Genomic DNA, 16,305 nt, shown 5'->3' with positions numbered 1-16,305 from the left:
TTAGAGGACCAATCCTGTCACTGCTCCAACAAGTCCAGTAAGAGTGTGAGATTCCTTCATGCCATTTGTGCTTTGTCAACACTAAAACACTTCATACCTTTGTTTTGCATGGATTTTATTATTGTGTTACATGTTCCAAATGTAAAAGTACCTATTAAAGCTTATTATTACTTTATTATTATTGTTATTATTATTATATTACATTTCAGTCAGGACCACTTAGTTAATTAGTCCAGATAGTTAATTATTATTTGAAATGCATAATGTGTAATTTAGTGGGGGCCCCCTGCCATTCCATGTTCAAACATGAAAAGCCTAAAGGCAGAGGGAGCAGCCAGATAAACTCCCCATGGAGTACAGAACAGACCAGACATCAATAACAGCAACTAGACATTGATAAGTCAGATGTGTGAGGAGGAGATGGGATACAGAACAGACCAGGCATCAGTCAGCAACTAGACATTGATAAGGCAGATGTGTGAGGAACAGACCAGGCATCAATGCAGCCAGCAACTAGACATTGATATGTCAGATGTATGAGGAGATGGGGTACACAACAGACCAGGCATCAATGACAGCCACTAGACATTGATAAGTCAGATGTATGAGGTGGAGGTGGGTTGCAAAAAGGCTTAGAGAGAGAGTGGCAAGAGTAGGCAGGCTACGGCAGCTTAAATTTGATGAATGATTTCCACCAATATAAGCGTAAATGATCAGCTGATCAATCACCTGAGCAGTTAGCCAAGTGGCTGGGCATGACTCTGTGGTCTGCCTGAACTAACGCTATAAGTATAAGTATATTCTTTTGATCCCGTGAGGGAAATTTGGTCTCTACATTTATCCCAATCCGTGAATTAGTGAAACACACTCAGCACACAGTGTACACACAGTGAGGTGAAGCACACACTAATCCCGATGCAGTGAGCTGCCTGCTACAGCATCGCTCGGGGAGCAGTGAGGGGTTAGGTGCCTTGCTCAAGGGCACTTCAGCTGTTCCTACTGGTTGGGGTTCAAACCGGCAACCCTCCGGTTACAAGTCCGAAGCACTAACCAGTAAGCCACGGCTGCCCCAACGATAGCTACCAGCTGGAACACCAACTGGCATGCGTTGACGGAACACAACTGGGTGTGGAAGCCATTACATAGCAAAGGACCTCCGAAAGCAAAGCGGGTCTGTGCGATCGTGTGGGCCTTCTTTCTAGGTCGGAAAATCTGGAAATCTGTGAAAAACGTTTTAACTGCCTGATCAACTTCATTGACCCTTCTGTCCTCAACCTTTGCCACACACTCTATGGCTTTCTCACGCAGCCTGACTTTTTTTTTTTGGGTGGGGAACGTCTCGTTAGGGGCCAAGCAGCGAAGCATCTTGTTTTCATTTAGTTCACTTTCAATAAAATTCAAATGAACTAGAGTGATATGAAAGACGCAAATCGGAAGCACAAAACCTGTTACCATTGACAACCTGTTACCATTGACAACCTGTTACCATTGACAGCGGTCTGTTACAAATCACAACCCTAAAAGTCACGTTTGAACTGCTTGATCAACTTCATTGACCCTGACTGATGGAACCTCAACTCTGGAGGACAATACTGGGACACTTCCTTTTTATGTTCATTGAAGTGTAACTTAAAAATAGTCAGCGTCATCTATAGTGCATTTATTTTTGTGACGATCGATGGCAGTTGCCTAGTTTATTTGATTTTTAAATATTTGAAAATTGTAAAAATACTTGACAAATTTTGGAGATCAATAGAACAAAAATACAGATGAATGTAAGGATTAAAATTCTTTCAACCTTTATTTATTCTCTGAGGTTCAGTTTAAGGTGGTCCTTATTTTCAGTGAAGCCAAGATAACAGATACAATGAGACAACAATAGAAACAGTAGACAATAACCGTAGTAAAACATATAGGCCTACAAATAAAACAAAACTAAATAAGATAAACCTACATAAAAGTGTAGAGGGAAAAAAATACAAGAAATAACAATATAAAAAGGTACAATTAATGATTGTACTCAACTCATTTTTAGTCACATTCAGGCAATATAAACAATAGGCTTCCCACAGCTTTCACCATTTTACTTCTGTTTTGTTTTTTATCAAATCACCTTTAAAACAATTGATTTATTCCACAGTATTTCAATTCACAGCCATTTTTACCTCTCTATTTTGACTTTGCATATATTCATCACCTCCTGTTAAATCGCTTTCAGTGTGTACTAGCATATGGCGTTTAAGACTAGACATTAATGAAAAAGCTTTTCCACACTGGACACATTTATGAGGCTTCTCTCCAATATGTGTAAGCATGTGGTGTTGAAGACCTTGGGATGTTCTAAAAGATTTTTCACACTGGACACAGATTTATGAGGCTTCTCTCCTCTGCTTTTAAGAGTTGACATTTGTGAAAAAGCTTTTCCGCACTGGACACATTTATGAGGCTTCTTTCCAGTGTGCATTATTTGCATATGAGAATTAAGATCTGATATTTGTTGAGATCAAAGTTTAGTCAGTTTATAAGAATGATCTGTGTGTAATAGCATGTGGGTTTTAAGATATTGAATTAGTGCAAAAGCTTTTCCGCACTGGATACATACATGAGGCTTCTCTCCAGTATGTGTAAGCATGTGGCGTTTAAGATTTGAGGATGTTCTAAAAGCTTTTTCACAGTTAACACATTTATGAGGGTTCTCTCCAGTATGTGTACGCATGTGTTGTTTAAGATGTTTAAAAAAGTTTCCACACTGGAAACATTTATGAGGCTTCTCTCTAGAATGTGTAAGTATGTGGCGTTTAAAATCGTGGGGTCTTCTAAAAGCTTTTCCACACTGGGAACATTCATGAGGCTTCTGTCCCGTATGTACGAACATGTGGTTTTTCAGACTTTCACTTTTTGAAAAAGCTTTCCCACACTCTATACATGTATGAGCTTTCTCTCTCTCTCTAGAGTGTGTTTGCATATGGCTTTTAAGATATGGGGATTTTGTAAAAGCTTTTCCACATTTGGCACATTTATAAGGCGGTTCTCTTGTGTGAACTCGCATGTGGGATCTTAGACATGAAATTCGTGAAAAAGTTCTTCTACAATGGGAGCATTTATGTTGCTTCTCTCCCGTATGTACAAGGGTCTTAAGAGCTGAGCTGTGAGCTTTTCCACACTGGTCAGGTTCATGAGGCCTCTTGTCAGTATGTGTACACACGTGGCATCTAAGGTCTGTGGATGTTGCAAAAGCTTTTCCACACTGGGCACATTTATGAGGCTTCTCTCCAGTGTGCATTGTTTGTATATGGGAATTCAGATCAGAAATTTGTTGAGATCCTTTTCCAGGACAGGCCCATTGATAAGAATTCTCTCCACTGTGTATTAGCATATGGCTTTTAAGAGAGTACATTCTTGAAAAAGCTTTTCCACACTGGGTACATACATGAGGCTTCTCAGCAATGTGTATGATCATGTGGCTTTTAAGACCTGACATCTGCGAAAAAGCTTTTCCACACTGGGCACATTCATGAGGCTTCTCTCCAGTGTGTAGCACCATGTGGTTTTTAAGAGTTGATATTTGTGCAAAAGCTTTTCCACACTGAAGACATTTATGAGGTTTCTCTCCAGTATGTGTACGCATATGATATTTAAGATCTGTGGATGTTCTAAAAGCTTTTCCACACTGGACACATTTATGAGGCTTCTCTCCAGTATGTGTACGCATGTGATATTTAAGATCTGTGGATGTTCTAAAAGCTTTTCCACACTGGACACATTTATGAGGCTTCTCTCCAGTATGTGTACGCATGTGATATTTAAGATCTGTGGATGTTCTAAAAGCTTTTCCACACTGGACACATTTATAAGGCTTCTCTCCAGTATGTGTACGTATGTGGCGTTGAAGAGCTGTGACCTTTGTAAATGATTTTCCAAACCGGGCACATTGATGAGTCTTTTTGCTTGTCCTCTGTGTTTGTGAAACACCAGTACTGTGGTTTTGCTGGTGCTTCTCAAGTTCAGTCAGGGCTGTGACACTTTTCCTATAGACTGTGAAGCGGTAAGGTCCTCCTTTGAGTTCCAGGTTAAGTTCATCATTATGTCCATGGATCTTCTGTTGTGTTACATTTGGGTGGTCTGATACACCTGGAAGAGTTACCATAGAGACTTAGAATGACAGATACAGTACATGTTCCACATTCAGCAATTATACATCAACTGATGAAGCAATATTCAATTTAACCCATTCGTGCTGGATGCTGCATGGCGCAACATTGACCCTCCCGCTGGATGCTGCGTAGCGCAACATTGACCCTCCCGCTGGATGCTGCGTAGCGCAGCATGCTTTTTATTTCATGTTTCTAGGTGCTACAGAGGCTTAGATATTACATTTTGGTAGACATTGACAATTTTTAGTATGCTTTCAGAAAACCCTCAGGAAATAAGGTTATTTAGTCTAGAATGCCATAGGATTCTATAGGCGTTTTTAGCAGGCATTTCAGGAGTAAATGGGTTAAAATAGAAACAAATTCAGTAGTTAAAAGGTGCCCTGCCACACAAAACCGTTTTTACTTGTATTTTATTTAATATGTAAGGTCCATATGTGTTTGTGCTATGTCATGAATGTGAAAATGAACAGCTACCTCCTCTGTCAGCTTTAGCCACTGAAAAGAAATAAGCGGAGAAATTAGGCCAATTGCAATAGTTCTTCAGTTTTGACGTGGAATCGGTTGAGCTCATTACTATTCATGAGCTTGCCCAGACCGTGTCCACAAAATTTGTTTAGCTCTGTGACAGTTTTCGTAGGCCTATGCAAGGATGGCTGAATGCCAATGGGCTTGTGCGCTATGCACGAATAGAACTTCAACAATGCATTTTGCCCAAGAACCCAGACCTCAATTGGCTTCAATCCAGTTTTGACCCATTGGTGGCGCTAGAGTGTTGGGCATAGAGTTATGTAAATTGGTGAGAGTGATCATGGGACGGTCCTGAATCAGTGCGCCAAATTTCATAACTTTCGACTCAGCTGTTCAATTTTCGACCAAATTTTGACCCGTTGGTGGCGCTAGACGGCTGGGTTTAGAGATCCATAAATGAGCGTGAGTGGTGAACTTTCTGCCAAATTTCAGCACTTTTTAGCCAGGCGTTCTATGGGCTGCCATAGACTTCAATGTCAGAAGTATAACAATAGGAAAAGCTAGTAACTCAATGGGTGCCTTCGCAGCTTTGCTGCTAGGCCCCCAATTATCTCACCTAGTTGTAGGAAATAGGCTACGTTCATATTACAAGTGATATAATGAATGTGTGACTTATGTTTAGTTGATGTTATGACATGTAAAGTTAAGCTTGCTGAACTTAGTTATAGTCAGCCACGGGCAGTTTGACTGAGCCTATCGATACATTTGTGACACTCCTGTTAGTAAACTGGAAAGAGCAAAACATAGGAACATGGTCACATTAATCCCATAAACACACAGATAAGTATTACACCAACCTTATTTTGTGCCTTTTATTCACGTTTGTTTCAAGATTTAGTAAGTATACTATAAGCCCTTTTCGCTCCCCACTTTGATGCAGCATATTATATCAGTCATCTTTCCCCTAAAAGGGGGCTTGTACGTGCAGCACATACAACGTTCCATTCCATTTGTCAGTGCGTATTGTTTAGTTTCCGGTCTAGCTAGATCCGGTGTGGTGTTGTAGTTGTTCTAACGTTAATAGTTGTTGCAAGAGCATGTGAAAAAACTACTAAGTTTGTTACACCAAAAAGAACGTTAATCTCATGATAAAAAAAATTGACGCCGTTAAAATAGGTTTACGTTAACGCCGTTAATAACGCGTTTAACTGACAGCACTAATATTCACACAATGAATTTTAGCCGATTCACGTTGCATCATTCTTTCTTACTTGTGACAAAGGTTGCTAAGGGGAAAAAAGTACGGTTTAATCACGCACATCCAAAAATAATACAGGTGCAAAATACCAACGACTTACAGCTCGCCACGGTCAAAGTTCAATCAGGGGCAAGAGCGGAAAAACGGCAAAATGAAGCTTGCGCTAAGCTTTGCTCAGCACAGTGGCAGACCAGTTATTGCGCGCACAAGCCATTGACTATAATGCATTTCATAACGCATGCCGCGTGTAATGCGCAGTGTTTTCCATACATTGACTTATTTGTGGCGGCCCACCACAATATCAACATTGACCACTACACAATGATTTTCCAGGTTGTACTAAATTGTGCTTAAATCTGGATAGCATCATAACCACGCTGCGCTAATTTGTTAAAAACTGTTGCATTCAAGTTAATTCTGCAAACCTACCACCACACATGGAATTCAATTCTGTGGGAAACGCTGATGTGATAGGCCCCATAGCCTGGTTAGTGGGTCTGGAAAAGGTTAATTGATTTAAAGGAGAATTTGACCTAAAGTGTGTTGAAACATGATACCGAGTGTGAACGTATGTCTCATAGCTCACCTCGGCTTGTCCCCTGCACTCAGAAATCTGGCGCTAGTTAGCCAATGCTACCAAGACAGTGTTTCGTTGTGGTGCCTCGGGCATCATGTATCAACACACTTTAGGTCAAAATCACACCGGAATTATCCTTTAAACTGGTGCATTAAACTCATTAAACCAAATCATTTCAGAAGTGTAGTAATCTTGAATGTTTTACATGCAGCCGTTACACTCAATTCCAAAGAAATACACATCCTTGCTGGATTAGCGATTGTATTGCCTGGGATATTATACAGCGCTGTAAAATGTGTGCAGGAAATTCTTGCATTAAATGGCTAGAGTTGCGATAAATTTGATTTATAAATCACATTGGAGGAAGCAAAATGAAAGCGCAACAGTGTAACAGCACATTGACACTGAGTAAGCACATAACCTGCAGACAAACTATGACATACTGCAACACGTTGGTTACACTAATTGTGTAGGTCATCACCAATTGTCTAAATAGGAAGATATCAATACAACAGGATAGAGACACTACAGCTTATTAGTGTAAAAATATTAACTAGCAGATATCACTATGAAACTTGTTTGCACTAGTATTTACAAGTTTTCTGTAATATACTGTTTAAATGTGCAAATTAGGCACGATCTAATTAAATATGCACTGATAAACTTTAAAACAATAAATCTGACCATTGGATAAAGCCAGGTTAAAAAAATGTGTTGACATTAAATGAAGTGTTTTACATAGGAAATTATGGATATTTCTTTATACTTTTTAGCACACAAGCCCAAAATCTCAAAACTGGCCACTGCATGAAAAAACACTGTTTTCACCTCTCATGTCATTTTATAAGTTTCACCTTACATCACATCACATCACCTTACATCATCATTAACCTGTTCCTGTGTATTGTACCTACCCCTTCCGTCAGATTCTGCTGTTTATACATTTGTATTGTAGCTATACTTGCAGCCCCTCTTATTTTATCTTTTGGAAAAAGAGGGTGGGAATATAGTGGGAGCACCAGCAAGCAGTGGCTTATTTTTAATATTCTCATGAACTTCAACTGTCAGTCAGGTTAGACAGGCCTATTTAATTAACGAACATTATGCATGAAGTTGAGATTAGTTTGAATAATGACGTGAAACCCATTTTAACTCCAAATATCAACTTTAACTTACTAGATGACACCCGGTGCACCAACATTTTTGTCTGTGCTCCTAATGTTTTAATTTTTTGTTAAGATAATGTAGTGCCCCAACACCTGATACTCATTGATTCTCATTTAGATTTTACATGATTAATATATGGGAATCGTGTCTGAAAGGGATATCTGAAAGGACTTACTTTTCAGCTGGTAATCATGCTGCTCGTCCTCTTCAATCTCCACTTCAATCTCCGCTGGTGTCTGTAGTGTTTCATCGTTAGAGTCTTTATCGTCTGTATCGTCCGTTTCAATTTTACAGTGAGGTTCTGCAAAAGGCTTTTCTTCTTCTTCATCTTTGACCGGACATGATATCATATGACCATATTCCTCCTCTTTTATGTCTTCTTCTTTCACAATCAATCTCAGGTCAACCTGGTGTGTTTCAGTCTCGTTACAGTGAGAGATCAGCGGCTTTTCCTCCATTTCACCCATGGTCCCACTGGAGGATCCAAAGATCCCAGGTACTCTCTTTCCTGTAATCAATGCTGCACAAACAAATAGAATGTTGTAGGCAATGACATCACACAGCAACATACTGTTACATAAAAAAAATATCCTGATTGGTTACTTTCAGTTTTACTTGAAGTGTAACTCCGGAGCAAAAATAGCCTAGGTTCTATTTACCGTAGTTAACAACTTAAAACTTTTAGCACCCTGCCCCGTTAGCATCACTGTAACGTAAAGCCCATTCAGTGAGGCTAATGCAAATAAACGGTCTTACTCAAAATTACACCAATTAACGTAATTTTGCTAAATCAAAAGTATGAAGTTGTTAACTAAGGAGCCCGGGAGGTGACATGAAAAAAAAAAACGAAGGTAAAAAAAAAAACTGAAAAAAAGGTATGTACTTGGGACAAACACTGACTATGTTTGCGAGATCTTGAGTTTGTTTTGCGAGATCTCGAGTTTGTTTTGCGAGATCTCGAGTTTCTTCTGCGAGATATTGACTTTCTTTTGCGAGATCTCGAGTTTCTTTTGCGAGATCTTGACTTTCTTTTGTGAGTCTCGCAAATCCATCAATGCATATGAGAACCACTAGAAATGTTCCGGAGAGCTTTAGCCACTGAAATTAGGTTGCAGTTCCTTATTTTGGCATCTGCGTTGGTCTGAGGTTGCGTTCCATACTGACTGACAAGCCAACCTAGTCAGGGTGCGATTTGTGAAAAAAGCCGAGGAGGGGCGTCATTGCTCCTACACATCACTCCATCCTAAACCTTGATTTCAATGGTCAATTTGATTTTAGAGGCTTTAAAAATATGAAGTTTCGTTTCCCTTTCTTTAACTTGTTTAGCTGTATTCTCCGGTGCAGTGAACAAGCCGCTGCATTCTGCAGTGAGTCAAGACCAGAAGTTAACGTTACCACACACGCACAGTGATAGTCTTTTGATTTTAGACAGGGCCGGTCCTACGTTACTCTGTGCCCACGACCGCAACAGCCATTATGGCCTAGGAATACGCACGCAGCACAGGCGAGCACAGGCTACCAGGAGAAATGTCATTAACCAATTCAGATCAATTAGTTAAAATAATATAGATGAACCATACAATTGCAAGCGACCATGCCACAGCGGGCTACTGTATTAATGTCATCATTGTCCTACCGTATCCTCGAACTCGTCTGTTGCCCGAACGTGAAGCCAAGAACCATAGGCCTACCTTCTTTGCGTTCTCTCCCTCCTTTTTTGTATTTTCTATCCTCTGTTTATGTTTTTTTTTCTGGCTACCAAATTTGTTTACAGACATTTTCCCACTAGTTTTGCCTACCAAGCATACGCGTAGCCACTGCCAGGCCTGTCTACATGTCAGTCTTGCCCGTCCAATTAGAGGGCGAAGCCCGTTAGTTTTGCTCTTGTTCGCCGCATGCTGGCAAAACAAGGCACTGCAACGTAATTTCAGTGACTGAAAGCTCTCCAGAACGTTTGTGGTTCTGCATTGATGGATTTGCGAGATCTCGCAAAAAACAAAATCAATATCTCGCAAAAGAAACTCGAGATCTCGCAAAACAAATTCAAGATCTCGCGAACCTAGTCAGTGTTTGTCCCAAGTAGCCTACATATTTTTTTTTCTTTCATGTCACCTCACGGGCTCCGTAGTTAACTACCGTAAATAGAGTAGCCTACTGTATGCAACCAGAGAATGTCTAATAAGGGGAGAACCTTCGCTCTCGGAACTCTTCCGGTGTGGTACTGCATCTAGGGGCGCTCACGGGCGAGTCCAGAATGAATGGAGGTCTATGGAGCTGTACCCCTCAAAATCCACTTTTCTCGGGATATTTTTTTTTTTCAAGTAATTTGAATATTGTATTCGAAAGGGGAGGCAAAGACAATACACTTGGTTGAGTATTATATTTTTTAAAGTCACTTAATTGTTCTAAAAAGCCTTTCAAACGTGTCAATGACGTCATTCATTAGCGTGATCATAGCATAGCATAGCATCAATGCTAGCGTGTTATGGGCAACAACGACCCAACCTGTAAGAAAACGAAAGGACATGACTCCCGGATTATTTTACTTTTGATTGATAATCCATATCCATTTTGCGAAAAATAAAATAAAATCTGAGGGTTTCAGTTGTTAAATAGGTGAAAACAATAAATGTAGCGATGTAGCTCCATAGGACCCCATGTATTTTGGACTCGCCCGCGATCGCCATCTAGGTGAACTCTGGTGAACTGCAGCCAATTTCGGTTTGTATGGGATTAATAGAGAGTGGGGAGGCTCTCCGTAGACGGGCTCTGATGCAACCGAGTCCACCTTAACCAAAGAGTATAGAAGTAACTAATAAGTTACTTCTATACTCTTTGCCTTAACTTACCAGGCGATGGTCGTGCGTAGTTGTGGTCCAAAGCAAGACTAGCAGCAGCAACATCACCAACATATTCGTGACCGCAAGCAAACCCAAGTCTTTCACATGACTCCGATCGAAAGATAGAAGGCACCGCGTCTCTTTCAACTCGGGTGAAACCACTGGGTGTTTTGAACAGGTCGCTCCTACGAAAATGTTGACTACAAATAACTACAGCATCAGAAATTTTAGACTGCGGGCCTTCCTCTCTCCTGATGGCTTGAAGCCATTTTCTCCGACGATCCACATCGCGGGGAATTTTGTGAAAGCTCAGATAGGGGTGTCTTTGCTTACTGTTGGTACAGAAAGGTACAGAACACCACCTCCTGCATGTTGTCTGCGCCATTCGTGCCATTGTTAGTAGTGTGAAACTAGCGACAGTAAAGAAAATTCCAATATGGCCGCCATTCGCGGATCCTTCAAAATAAAAGTCAGAACATATTCTGAAAAAGTAATGAAAAAGTAATGAATATGTTTAAAAAATATTCATTTAAAACTGTATTGTGTTACCAAAGGGAAAGTAAAGTTAGAAAATAATTAAATAAGACATTTAAATCAAAAATACACCTTAGAATGCTATATTTTCTCTACACCAATATAATTAAACTGTGGCTGATAAAAAAATAAAGCTGTGCATATTTAAAAGTGGGGTGAAATGGAATCCTTATAACATGTACTTTCAGAATATATATAGATATTTATACCAAGTTAGCCTTTGTAGGTACCAGGCTATACTAAGTGTGTACCGAGTCATATACTATGTCTGCCATTGACATACACTGTTGAACTTCAAATTGTGTGGCTGTGAAAACAATAAGTTATGTATATGTAAAAGTGGGGTGAAATGGAATCCTTATAACATGTACTTTCATAATATATATAGATATTTATACCAAGTTCGCCTTTGTGAATGACAAAAGGAACACATTAAATAGTGGGTTTCTTACCTTAGCCTACAAACTGTGTGTGCTCTCGATACAAGACAAACTTACAGACACGGAGTCAGACTATTTACTTTCGCTTAGATGTAGCACAGGATATAGTTTCAAAGTGAGGGGGCCCAAATTGTGAACAGAATCACAGATAGTGAGATCAGGCTTCCAGATATCGGACCATTGTTTGATTGTTTTCAAAATGTTTTGTTCAAAATGGTAAAAACTGGAGGATTAAGCAGAACGCCAGATATCCCCTCAGCTTCTTGCTATGTGGGAGGTCTCAGATTTTAAGCATAACTATGATTATACTTTTGTTATTTTTTAGTTATTTCCCACTGCTTGGGCGGTTGAATACATGGAGCAACATGGGATGTTGATATTTATGAACCCATGAACGAACAAGAGTTTATACAGTTCATCATAAGCCTATGATCCAAACATACATTATCAAATAGTTAGGCCTACTTAAATAGTCTTGTATAAAGTTGTCAATCAAATTACCAAATCAACATACACTCTCCACTATGTTTGTAGTTAACATTTATTGATGTAATGATAGAAAATGTGGAGGAACATTTGTAATGACAAGTTACCAGAATACACAGGGATGGATCACTGAACGGGCCTACAGGGCCCTGAAGCTCAAGCCTCTGCGTGAAGTCACTATGTTCACTATCCCTGATATCTGAATAAGACCTCTCACTAAAATAACACGGGTTATGTTATGTGAATGTGATATGTTTTAATAGGGCCCCTTAATCATATAGGCCTACTGTAATAAGGAAGCTACCCTTATTTTAGGGACTGTTCACATGCCTTTCTTAACCAGTGTGGACATTTACATGTAATCTGGAAAGGCCAAAAAGTTTTTCCACACTCTCTATGGCTTTCACGCAGCCTGACTTTTTTGGGGGGGAAACATCTTGTTTTCATTTGGTTCACTTTCGATAAAATCCAAACGAACTACGGAGTGATATGAAAGACATGAATCAGAAGCACAAAACCCGTTGACAGCGGTCTGTTACGGCTCCCACACACAGTTGCGTGCGTTGCAGTGTTGGAGACACATCCCGTTCACTTTACATGGGCTTACGTCATCCGTTGCCGAACTGAATTGTGGGTCCGTTGCAACGCGTTGCTCCCGTCGCTCGCATTAAGAAGTTCAACTTTTGCTGCACCGACGGACAACAACAGACGGCACCAGCCAATCAAATTACGGTTATACCTTAAGTCATTTGCATAGTAAGTAAGTATAAGTAAGTATACTCTTTTGATCCCATGAGATAAATTTGGTCTCTGCATTTATCCCAATCCGTGAATTAGTGAAACACACTCAGCACACAGTGAAGTGAAGCACACACTAATCCCGGAGCAGTGAGCTGCCTGCAACAACAGCGGCGCTCGGGGAGCAGTGAAGGGTTAGGTGCCTTGATCAATGGCACTTCAGCCGTGCCTAATGGTTGGGGTTCGAACCGGCAACCCTCCGGTTACAAGTCCGAAGCGCTAACCAGTAGGCCACGGTTGCCCCAACGGTTGGCACACACTCTATGGCTTTCTCACGCAGCCTGACTTTTTTTGGGGGGGAAACGTCTCGTTCGGGGCCAAGCAGCGAAGCATCTTGTTTTCATTTAGTTCAATTTCAATAAAATTCAAATGAACTACAGAGTGATATGAAAGACGCAAATCAGAAGCACAAAACCTGTTACCATTGACAGCGGTCTGTTACAAATCACAACCCTAAAAGTCACGTTTGAACTGCTTGATCAACTTCATTGACCCTGACTGATGGAACCTTAACTCTGGAGGACAATACTGGGACACTTCCTTTTTACGTTCATTGTAACTTAAAAATAGTCAGCGTCGTCTATAGTGCATTTATTTTTGTGACGATCGATGGCAGTTGCCTAGTTTATTTTATTTTTAATTATTTGAAAATTGTAAAAATACTTGACAAATTTTGTAGATCAATAGAACAAAAATACAGATGAATGTAAGGATTAAAATTCTTTCAACCTTTATTTATTCTCTGAGGTTCAGTTTAAGGTGGTCCTTATTTTCAGTGAAGCCAAGATAACAGATACAATGAGACAACAATAGAAACAGTAGACAATAACCGTAGTAAAACATATAGGCCTACAAATAAAACAAAACTAAATAAGATAAACCTACATAAAAGTGTAGAGGGAAAAAAATACAAGAAATAACAATATAAAAAGGTACAATTAATGATTGTACTCAACTCATTTTTAGTCACATTCAGGCAATATAAACAATAGGCTTCCCACAGCTTTCACCATTTTACTTCTGTTTTGTTTTTTATCAAATCACCTTTAAATCAATTGATTTATTCCACAGTATTTCAATTCACAGCCATTTTTACCTCGCTATTTTGACTTTGCATATATTCATCACCTCCTGTTAAATCGCTTTCATACATACATGAGGCTTACATGAGGCATACAATCCGCACTGGATACATACTTGAGGCTTCGGTCTAGTGTGTGTAACCATGTGGTACTTAAGAAGTTGGGATGTTCTAAAAGCTTTTTCACACTGAACACATTTATGAGGCTTCTGTCCAGTGTGTGTAAGCATGTGGATCTTAAGACTTTGGGATGTACTATAAGCTTTTTCACACTGAACACATTTATGAGGCTTCTCTCCAGTATGTGTAAGCATGTGGCGTTTAAAATCGTGGGATGTTCTAAAAGCTTTTCCACACTGGACACATTTATGAGGCTTCTGTCCAGTGTGTATTAGCGTGTGGCGTTTGAGATATTCGGATGTTCTAAAAGCTTTTCCACACTGAACACATATATGAGGCTTCTCTCCAGTGTGTATTAGCATGTGGCACTTAAAATGTTTGGATGTTCTAAAAGCTTTTCCACACTGGACACATTTATGAGGCTTCGGTCCAGTGTGTGTAAGCATGTGGCGTTTAAGCTGTTTGGATGTTCCAAAAGCTTTTCCACAGTGGGTACATACATGAGACTTCTCACCAATGTGTATGATCATGTGGCTTTTAAGACCTGACATCTGCAAAAAAGCTTTTCCACACTGGGCACATTCATGAGGCTTCTCGCCAGTGTGTAGCACCATGTGGTTTTTAAGACTAGACATTACTGAAAAAGCTTTTCCACACTGGACACATTTATGAGGCTTCTCTCCAGTATGTATATGCATGTGATATTTAAGATCTGTGGATGTTCTAAAAGCTTTTCCACACTGGACACATTTATGAGGCTTCTCTCCAGTGTGTATTAGCATGTGGCGTTTAAGCTGTTTGGATGTTCCAAAAGCTTTTCCACACTGGGTACATACATGAGACTTCTCTACAGAGTGTGTTAGCATGTGGCGTTTAAGATCAAAGGACCTTTGAAATGCTTTTCCACACTGGACACATTTATGAGGCTTCTCTCCAGTGTGCATTGTTTGTATATGGGAATTCAGATCTGAAATTTGCTGAGATCCTTTTTCAGGACAGGCCCATTGATAAGAATTATCTCTAGTGTGTATTAGCATATGGCTTTTAAGAGAGTACATTCTTGAAAAAGCTTTTCCACACTGGGTACAAACATGAGGCTTCTCACCAATGTGTATGATCATGTGGCTTTTAAGAGAGTACATTCTTGAAAAAGCTTTTCCACACTGGGTACATACATGAGGCTTCTCACCAATGTGTATGATCATGTGGCTTTTAAGACCTGACATGTGCGAAAAAGCTTTTCCACACTGGGCACATTCATGAGACTTCTCGCCAGTGTGTAGCACCATGTGGTTTTTAAGACTAGACATTACTGAAAAAGCTTTTCCACACTGGACACATTTATGAGGCTTCTCTCCAGTATGTATATGCATGTGATATTTAAGATCTGTGGATGTTCTAAAAGCTTTTCCACACTGGACACATTTATGAGGCCTCTCTCCAGTATGTGTAAGTATGTGGTATTTAAGGTCTTGGGGTGTTCTAAAAGCTTTTCCACACTGGGCACATTCATGAGGCTTCTCGCCAGTGTGTAGCACCATGTGGGTATTAAGATTAGACATTAGTGAAAAAGCTTTTCCACACTGGACACATTTATGAGGCTTCTCTCCAGTATGTGTAAGCAAGTGGCGTTTAAGATCTGTGGATGATCTAAAAGCTTTTCCACACTGGACACATTTATGAGACTTCTCTCCAGTATGTGTACGTATGTGGTGTTTAAGTTCTTGGGGTGTTCTAAAAGCTTTTCCACACTGGACACATTTATGAGGCTTCTCTCCAGTATGTGTACGCATGTGATATTTAAGATCTGTGGATGTTCTAAAAGCTTTTCCACACTGGACACATTTATAAGGCTTCTCTCCAGTGTGTATTAGCATGTGGCACTTAAAATGTTGGGATGTTCTAAAAGCTTTTCCACACTGGACACATTTATAAGGCTTCTCTCCAGTGTGTATTAGCATGTGGCACTTAAAATGTTGGGATGTTCTAAAAGCTTTTCCACACTGGACACATTTATGAGGCTTCTCTCCAGTATGTGTACGTATGTGGCGTTGAAGAGCTGTGACCTTTGTAAATGATTTTCCAAACCGGGCACATTGATGAGTCTTTTTGCTTGTCCTCTGTGTTTGTGAAACACTAGTAGTGTGGCTTTGCTGGTGTTTCTCAAGTTCAGTCAGGGCTGTGACACTTTTCCTATAGACTGTGAAGCGGTAAGGTCCTCCTTTGAGTTCCAGGTTGAGTTCATCATTATGTCCATGGATCTTCTGTTGTGTTACATTTGGATGGTCTGATACACCTGGAAGAGTTACCATAGAGACTTAGAATGACAGATACAGTACATGTTCCACATTCAGCAATTATACATCAACTGATGAAGCAAGA

The 16,305-nt window shown here is 40.0% G+C and overlaps 2 protein-coding genes across 2 annotated transcripts; both read right to left on the bottom strand.

Moving 5' to 3' along the window:
- Positions 1-1,776: 1,776 nt before the first annotated feature.
- LOC143120460 (uncharacterized) lies at positions 1,777-10,555 on the bottom strand. The gene is made up of 3 exons (XM_076281375.1): positions 10,474-10,555; positions 7,800-8,144; positions 1,777-4,131 (listed from the first exon to the last, which is right to left on the bottom strand). Exons 2-3 carry the CDS (start codon positions 8,089-8,091, stop codon positions 2,504-2,506), a joined length of 1,920 nt encoding a protein of 639 aa, XP_076137490.1. The 5' UTR covers positions 8,092-8,144; positions 10,474-10,555; the 3' UTR covers positions 1,777-2,503.
- A 2,874-nt stretch (positions 10,556-13,429) lies between these two features.
- LOC143120428 (uncharacterized) lies at positions 13,430-15,954 on the bottom strand. Its single transcript, XM_076281373.1, has 2 exons — positions 14,960-15,954; positions 13,430-14,872 (listed from the first exon to the last, which is right to left on the bottom strand). The coding sequence occupies exons 1-2, from the start codon at positions 15,882-15,884 to the stop codon at positions 13,857-13,859; spliced, it is 1,941 nt and encodes a 646-aa protein (XP_076137488.1). The 5' UTR covers positions 15,885-15,954; the 3' UTR covers positions 13,430-13,856.
- Between the last annotated feature and the right edge of the window lie 351 nt (positions 15,955-16,305).

Source organism: Alosa pseudoharengus, unplaced genomic scaffold (genome assembly GCF_046254945.1).
Source record: "Alosa pseudoharengus isolate Yale_2024_CS ecotype anadromous, Long Island Sound unplaced genomic scaffold, YU_APseudo_1.1 YU_APseudo_1.1_scf_1, whole genome shotgun sequence".
Taxonomy (NCBI): domain Eukaryota; kingdom Metazoa; phylum Chordata; class Actinopteri; order Clupeiformes; family Clupeidae; genus Alosa; species Alosa pseudoharengus.
The sequence above is the reverse complement of the archived record's forward strand: the minus strand, read 5'-3'. Positions and strand labels throughout refer to the sequence as shown.

Coding starts and splice junctions, on each gene's coding strand:
- LOC143120460 (XM_076281375.1), bottom strand. CDS start 8,091: ATGGGTGAAATGGAGGAAAAGCCGCTGATCTCTCACTGTAACGAGACT. Junction 4,132..7,799: donor GCATGATTACCAGCTGAAAA/GTAAGTCCTTTC, acceptor TAACTCTTCCAG/GTGTATCAGACCACCCAAAT.
- LOC143120428 (XM_076281373.1), bottom strand. CDS start 15,884: ATGCTAATACACACTGGAGAGAAGCCTTATAAATGTGTCCAGTGTGGA. Junction 14,873..14,959: donor GTACTCTCTTAAAAGCCATA/TGCTAATACACA, acceptor ATTCCCATATAC/AAACAATGCACACTGGAGAG.